An 8,762-nucleotide genomic window follows, 5' to 3' on the forward strand; every position below is an offset into this window, starting at 1 on the left:
TTATGATAAGGTCCTATCCCCTCGAAAATAAAATTGATTAATGCTACGATATGAGTATACCATACATATATATATATATATATATATATATATATATATATATATATATATGAAAATTGTCAAACCTATTAATGTACCTACACATTACAACACAGATTACACATTGTAATATTTAATCTATAAAATTAAAAATACATTAGAAACAAATTAACACAAATAATATATATATTTATAATATGATATGTATATTATATTATATACATAATATATAATATATCTATATAATAATTAATTATATTAATTTTATTAATTATTTATAATATATACATATAATATTATTATACATGTATAATAATTAATTTCTTAATATACACTTCGATAAGATATTATAATTAAATATCATTTAAAATTTTTTTTAAATATCTAATAACAGAAAAAAAAAAGAAATAAAACAAGCAAAAATACCATACATATATATATATAAATACCATATATATACAAAAATACCATTCATATATATATATATAATGAAAATTGTCAAACCTATTAATGTACCTATACATTACAATACACATTAGACATTACAATATTGTAATATCTAATCTATAAAATTAAAAATATATTAGAAAAAAATTAACACACAAATAATATATATATATATATATATATATATATATATATATATATATATATTTATAATATAATATGTATATTATATACATAATATATAATATATCTATATAATAATTAATTATATTAATTATATTAATTATTTATAATATATACATATAATATTATTATTGTATAATAATATTAGATTGGAAACTATGAAACGGGCGTTGAATGAAAATAAAAAACTAAACAGAAACGCCCGTTTCATAGTTTCCAACATAATAATTTCTTAATACACACTTCGATAAGATATTATAATTAAGTATCATTTTAAAAATTAAAAAAATATCCAAAAAAAAAAGAAATAAAACAAGCAATAAAAAAAAAATATATATATATATATTAAGCTTACCCCTTAATTCTTATGAATCTAGACGTAGCCAAGAAAAGAGCCGAATTAATTCATTAAGAAAGTATGCAGGTCTTGCACAATGCAATGAATGGCATACAACGCTTGGCATAGTGCAGACATTTCGGGCCCGATGACACGTAGAACCGGTACCATTGACGTTCCTTCAACATTCCGCACGAAATCTCCCTACGATCACGAATGGGAAGATCCTTTCTCTCTCTATCTCTCTCTCTCACTCTCACTCTCACTCTCTCTCTCTCACTTTATCTATTTATCTCTGTCTTTCTCTCTTGCAAATACCACATCCTGCTTCTATTTGAACTTAATGCGAGAAAACGTCGCTCTTCGACCATTCCTAAAGCTTTTGCGAGAAAAGAGAGAGAAAGAGAGAGAGAGAAAGATAGAGAGGGAGAGAGAGAGAGAGAGAGAGAGAGAGAGAAAGAGTGAAAGAGAGAGAAATAGAGAGAAACGTTCCGTCCAAACGAGTGCTCTTTATTACCGAAATACACAGCACGGTAGAAAGGTCGTTTCTTGAAACGCTTCGGCTGCCATTTCTACGCTATCGAGTTTACTGTTAGCGAACGTAAAATTCTTTTCCGAAGAGCATCGAACTTAATTTTCCTTCGATAGGAAAGTTGTTACCGTTTAAAAGAGGTTCGTAGAAATATTCAATCAGAATTTGTTCTACATGGATCAATACGTAAAAAAATTTAATATATTTTACAAATATGTAAGAACATTATCGTCCATAATAATTATAGATCGTTTAATAATTCTATAATCGTTGACGTACGATAAAATATTAATGTCGTTGGAATAAATTGATACGAGAGAATGATGAATTCCCGGTATTTCTTATAACGACAAAATATACGTCCATATTGATTCTGAACAATTTATATCAATATTGACGATTTAACTGAAATAAACGTACACGTATGATCCTATCCAATCATCGAATCAAATCGATGAATGCGATTAAAAAAAAAAAAAAAAGATAAATAAATAAATAAAAAAGAATAATGAAAAAAAAAAAAATTGTAAAACTCGAATCCAGTAAAATTCCTTAGATAAGCGTTATCTCCGATTATAACTTTTGTAATTCTATCAGGATCAATAAAATTTTTAGGTTTCTTTAATCCAAAAAAAAAACAAAAGAAAGAGAAAAGAAAAACGTACGATTCCTTTTCTTCTTTAATCAGATAGAAAGAATGAGAAAGAGAGAAAGAGAAAGAAAGAGTGAGGAAAAAGTATGGCGTGCTTATTCACACGGGATTATAGATCAAAAGAACGTTTTTAAAGCACGCGACCTAAATACGAAGCGATACAACCGGAGACCACCATGCCTTTTTTCTTTTTTCTCCTTTTGTTTCTTTTTGTTTTTTCTTTCTTTTTTCTGTTTTTTTTTTTTTTTTTTTTTTACTTGGTACGTCGGCCATCGCTATTCTTGAAAGAAAGAATTTATGGCGGCAACGAGTTTTCACACGGATGTATATATACATATATATACATATACGCACATATGCATATTTATGTGTATATGTATATGTACACATATGACTGATGATCGATGCACCATGCCATATTTATTTTACTGCCTTGCAGAGTTATACCAGAAATGATGATGGAGCGGAATTCAAACGATTCAAACGAACAACACTGCCGACTTTCTACTGTAAACAGCCAATAAAAAAGAAAAAAAAAAAAAAAAAGAAAAAAAAATATTCGAATGAATGAACGAAGGAAGAAAAAAAAAAGGAAGGAAGGAAAAAAAAGTATAAATAATTTTATATAAACGTCCATATAAATGAGAAATATTTAAACAGCATTGATCCGACAGCACCATTCAATTTTTCGCTTTTTTTTCTACTAAACTTAAAGCGATGTGTTCAATCCGTGTAAGCCGAATGATGGTTGTCTAATTAAAAAGAAAAAAGCAAAGAAAAAATATTACAAAAAAAAAATAAAAATAGAAATAAAAATAATAACAAAGGAAAAAGAAATTTTATATGTGTATACATATACATATTTATTTATATAATTTTATTTATATATATATATATATATATATATATATTTATATATTTAGTTTTACGTTCCACTCCACTAACAATAATAATAATAAAAAATTATTATTATATATAAAATATAATATAATGATAATAATAAAAAATTATTATTATTGTTATAATCGTAAGAATAGAGAAAGAAAGAAAGAAAGAGAGAGAGAGAAAGAGAGAGAACGAGAGACTGTATATATTATACATATATTATACAGATACACAAAACTCCATTTAACTCCAGTTGTCCTAAGACCTCAGATCCCATTAGTCCCGCCATTCCCACTACTCCCATTACTCCAATTCTTGTGACAGAACCTTCATTAATGAATAAGAAGTAACCCTAATCAGAATAAATTGACTTATTGAGCTTATAACACCTTACAATTAGCATTTACATACATATATATACATATATATATATATATATATATTATTATATGTATATATATTAAATGATATGTATATAAAAATTAATGTATATAATTATAAATAAATTATATGTATATAATTATAAATATATATTATATAATATATATCATAATATATATATATATATATATATATATAAAATAATAAAATGAATACTTTTATTTTAAATATATATATATATACATATACGTTCATGTATATATATGTGTATGTATGTGTGTGTATATGTACATATAAAATAAAACTATTAATATTTCTATATCAAACGATTAGAAATTTCGTTAAGAAAAATCTTCGATTCTATTCGCGGAATATTTCTTACGATTATAAAACGTAATATCGCTATATATTTATTTTTTCTTTTATTTTTGATATATGATCCAAACAAATTACTCTTCGATTTAGGAATTAAAAAATGTCAAACATCATTGATATAATAAACATTCGATATAATCTCTCGATAGCTAGACTTTAATTGCGCTATAGGAAAAACGAAAAAAAAAAAAATAAATAATAAATAAATAAATAAATAAATAAAAAAAAAATCAACAACAACATAGTTTTTCCTTGACGTATCACAATTTCAATAAAAATTTTCTTCGTGGATTATCCAACCCATTGAATCTTATTTTCTTTTTAGCATTCATAAATGGCCACGGTTTCTTGTTTTTCCTTTTTTCTTTTCTTCTTTTTTTTTTCTCTTTTTTCTCCGAACAAATACAAATCCATAACACTTCGATGAACACGGCAATTATTTTTGGTATCTTACTACCGACCCCATTTTGAACTCTTTAATGTGTTTACTTAACAAGGAAAAGCTAAACAACTCTCTTTCGTCTTTCGTAAATTCGCCACGATTTTTTGTCGCCGCTTGAAAGAAATCTATTCTATAAATCTTACGTAGATGTTAAAAAAAAAAAAAAAGAAAAGAAAAAAAAGAATGGAAAGAAATAATCTTGATTAATCGATCAATCCATCATCGGACGACAAATTGAAATTATTGGTACATCTTATCGATATGTAAATAAAATTCACGTAAATACACGATGTAATAACATGTTACATACAACAATAATGACATAGAAAAAAAAAAATCACATTAGTTACGTTATTACGTAAGTTGCATTGATTATAAAATAAATCGCATTATAAATATTATAAATGTAACAAATTAATATCATTGATGAGTGAATTCTTATTCTCTTATCATTTATTTCTGACGATTGATACTCATCGATTATTATTAAAATGATATATTTTGAAATAAAAAAAAAAAAAAAAAAAAAAAAAAAAAGAAAACAGAAATAAATAAACAATAAAAATATCGAATAGAGAGAAAGTTATTCACTCTTCTTTCCTTTCAATATTACAAATTTACAAGGATAATAAAAAATGATAATTCAAAAAAATCAAAAAAAAATCACGTAGAGTGAATTATACATTTTCTTGCCTTTATATCCACTTAATTATAAAATAAAAATGTATTAATATTGATATTGCAAATAAGAAGGATTCGTAAATGTCAATTTGAGAATACAACGAATTGAATATATGTATGTACATATGTAATACGTATACGTTAGTATAAATATAAACAAATGCGATACATACATATAGGTAGGTACAATTTTCGATATTATAAATTATACGCGCATGTTTACTTTTATTCTTAATCTCTTTAGCTTCTATTGTTTTTTCTATGTTTTATATGGTTCTTCGTTATCCTTCGTGTGTTTGTTGTGTGCACGTGCGTATGCATAAACATATAAATATATACATATATATAAAAAAAAAGATATAATAAGAAAAGTTACATTATTTTACGTATAAAATATATCAAAAATGTGAAACATAAAAGACTCGACATTTGGTCAAACCGAAAGTTCAATGTCTTTGTTTAATTTTTTCTTTTATCTAACAAACTGTATTTTTTCAATTAATTAATTACATATTTTAATTACTTATCTTTAACATGAAAAAAAGAATAAACATATGTATATATCAGTATATCGTATATATAAATAAATAAAAGAAAGATAGAAATAAATGCATCTATTTAATATAGTTTTTCTGTTCTGTATTTTTTTTTCTTTCTTTTTTTTTTTTTTTTTTTTTTTTTGACGGGACAAAATTAATTTCTCTCTCTTTCTTCAAATGCAACAATGATCCAAATGAAATCCATTTCTCTATACTGTTTTCATTTCTAATGAAACGTCGTGAATGTACTTACATATATACGTATCGTCGACTTCTTTTTCGTTCAAATAAATAAACAGTACCAAAGGATTTTGAAATAGTTCCCACAAGCGAGATAAAAGCGCGCGAGAATATTGTATTGAAATAATTCGTTCCCATGTGTACGACTGCCATTTTAGTTTCTCTCTTTCTCTCTCTCTCTCTCTCTCTCTCTCTCTCTTTTTCTCTCTTTCTCTTTTTTTCTTTATCTTTGCATTCTTATAAACTATATATGTTTAAGACTTAAAGATTCAATTGGCTCGAGAAACGGCCGAAAATATCACGGTACAGACAATATCGTTTTCTCTTTCTGGCAAAGCACTTTCTTCGTTGTGCGCATGCGCGACGTTTAATACTTCCAATAAAAGAAAACAGAAATGTTAATACAAGCTATTTATAGGTTAAGATAATGGAATAATATATTAATTTAATATATTCGATAATAATTGAAGAAAACTTATTTACCTCTATTATTATTTTACAATATATCATAGCTTTTTTTCTTTTCTTTCTTTCAGATGAAAATTGATAATTTTATTTATACGATGTATCATAATCTAATCCGCGTGATCTTACAATTCAATTTTGTATTTAACCGCCTGCGCAAAACAACTTGCGTACAACGCGCGAAATCATTTTCTTCTATTTCTAACTTCATCGGTGACACTTCCATTTACTGGAATACATACATATAATAGTTTTATTATATATATATATATATATATATATATGCTTTTACATGGATATGTGTGAAAGGTGGAATCCATTCGATTTCCGGTGCTCTCATACAAAAACGACATAAAAAAGGTGGCCGTCGTTTACTTAAAGGCGAGTATCGCTTATCGGTTTTCGTTGACCAACGCATTGGTCACCACAGCTCTTTCGGTGACCAATGAGAGAGCTGATGCTACTTACGGGTTCAGTTCAGCCAACCTCATTGGATTTAGTTCTTAGCTGAAAAGCGTATGGTGAAGACGTTATTTTTCTAGATATTATTCGCAAATCTATTCGTTGTCTTTATCAATAAAATCTATATTTAGTATATATAAAAATGTACGTAAATTCATTGTGTAGTATATAAACTTAACCCTACAATGTTAGTTTGATGTGATGACATCTAACGGGAAAAAATATAACAGTGAAAATAATATATATTTTGATAGTCATTTTAAGGTTATATATATATATGTATGTATGTGTGTGTATATATATGTATATTTAATATATGCATATATAGATATATTATATAAATTGAAATAAAATTATGTTTGATAATTATATTAATTATATTACAATTGATGTATATTTGTTTAGAAATAATATTAACACATGATAAAATTACACATCTAATTACAGATATAGCTGTATTATCTAGAATATAATTAATTTAAGATCAACATTTTCATCTGCTTCTAGCTTTTGAAATTTATATTTCTATTAAAATCTTTCTGTCTCTATCTTTCACTATTTTTATATATATATATATATGCATATATATATATATATATATATATATATATATATATTTATGAATATGTTTGTTTAATATAATTGTTAAAAAAAAATATATGTATATAAAAATTGCTTATATATATTCATAAAAGTATTTAAGAAATGATTTAATCATAATATAACAAATATATACTGATATAATATATACTTATATAATTTAATAACATAAAAAAACAACGTTGAGTCTTGAGTGATAGAATATTGTTTTACACATACAAAAGTTTGTTTAATATTTTATAGTATACTGCTATATAAAATCTACTATTTGAAAGATGACAACCCCAATAAGTACAGCAATGGATAGATTAAGTGCTGCATTAAATTCAAATATAATACCAAATCAAGAATATTTACTCCAAGGCTCGGTATTAGACAGTGCTGTGGAAGTGTTGCTTCATAGATTAAGAGGCTTATGTGATAATGTTGATAGCGGTCCTGAAACATTCAACGATCATGAAATGTGTTTTAGTATTAGAAGGTATTCAATAAAAGATATAATAAAACTGTCAAATAAAATGTTATTCAATATATTTAATTATAATGTAAAACTAATGAAATAAGTCAAAGTTTATATATAAGTTTTTTGTTTCTAGAGGACCTCCTCCTGAACAACCATTACTGTTAAGAGTTAGAAGGGCATTGGATTATCAAGATATGCCTTGGCAATTAAGATATATAGGTCAACCAGAATTAGGTGATAAATCACGTCCTACAATTGTACGCAGCAGCATAGATATTGCTACCAGCAGTACTGTTGTTGAATTTTTAACAGAATTAGGTTGTAGATTGGATTTTGAATATATAGCTAGAGGTTACATGTTCCGCAAAGGTAGAATGAAAGTTACAGTATCAAAGATTTTTAAGATGGGTCAACAAGGAAAAATACCTGAAAGTGTAGAAGCTATATCCCAAAGTTATCTGGTAGAATTAAGTGTTCTTGCACCTAGTGGTCAAGATGCAATAGCAGAGGATATGAGAATATTCGCAGAACAGTTAAAACCATTGGTTCAGCTTGAAAAGATTGATTATAAAAGACTTGTTCATTAAAGTATACATTTGAGAAAATATAAAGAAGATATAAATATCATATTTTGTATTAGAATTAATTTAATAAAGTATAATAACATTGCAAAAATATCCCCTTTTTGTATATGATCTTATGAGGTAAATTATTTATTTTAAAAATATAATGATTTTATTAATTATTACTTTTGAACAATTCAATTAATTAAAACTTATAAAATCAATACCTACAGAAAGTATAACTAACCAAAACCATATGTTACATCTTTCATATGTTCCGCGGTCACAACGTAATTCAAATTACGTTTATTATCGATTTTTTAAAAACGAACATTTATCCCATTGATTATCTTTTATAAGATTGAAAATAATTCCAGTTAATTTACGAATAATATTTATTTTTTACTTTAAACGCGATCGTTATAAAAACAAGCATAACCTTTTTCATATAATACTTGATATCTATTGTCGGTATA

General features: G+C 25.3%; 1 protein-coding gene and 1 long non-coding RNA gene across 2 annotated transcripts; one reads left to right on the forward strand and one right to left on the reverse strand.

Moving 5' to 3' along the window:
• Window positions 1–7,535: 7,535 nt before the first annotated feature.
• Window positions 7,536–8,382, forward strand: MED18 (mediator complex subunit 18). The gene is made up of 2 exons (XM_035878964.2): window positions 7,536–7,741; window positions 7,857–8,382. The coding sequence occupies exons 1-2, from the start codon at window positions 7,536–7,538 to the stop codon at window positions 8,308–8,310; spliced, it is 660 nt and encodes a 219-aa protein (XP_035734857.1). The 3' UTR covers window positions 8,311–8,382.
• On the reverse strand, window positions 7,564–8,710 carry LOC118447242 (uncharacterized). Its single transcript, XR_004839825.2, has 3 exons — window positions 8,518–8,710; window positions 8,150–8,274; window positions 7,564–7,698 (listed from the first exon to the last, which is right to left on the reverse strand). It is a non-coding gene; the product is annotated as an uncharacterized LOC118447242 (long non-coding RNA).
• Window positions 8,711–8,762: the final 52 nt, after the last annotated feature.

This window comes from Vespa mandarinia, chromosome 20, assembly GCF_050613455.1.
Source record: "Vespa mandarinia isolate Hongniang chromosome 20, ASM5061345v1, whole genome shotgun sequence".
Lineage (NCBI taxonomy): Eukaryota > Metazoa > Arthropoda > Insecta > Hymenoptera > Vespidae > Vespa > Vespa mandarinia.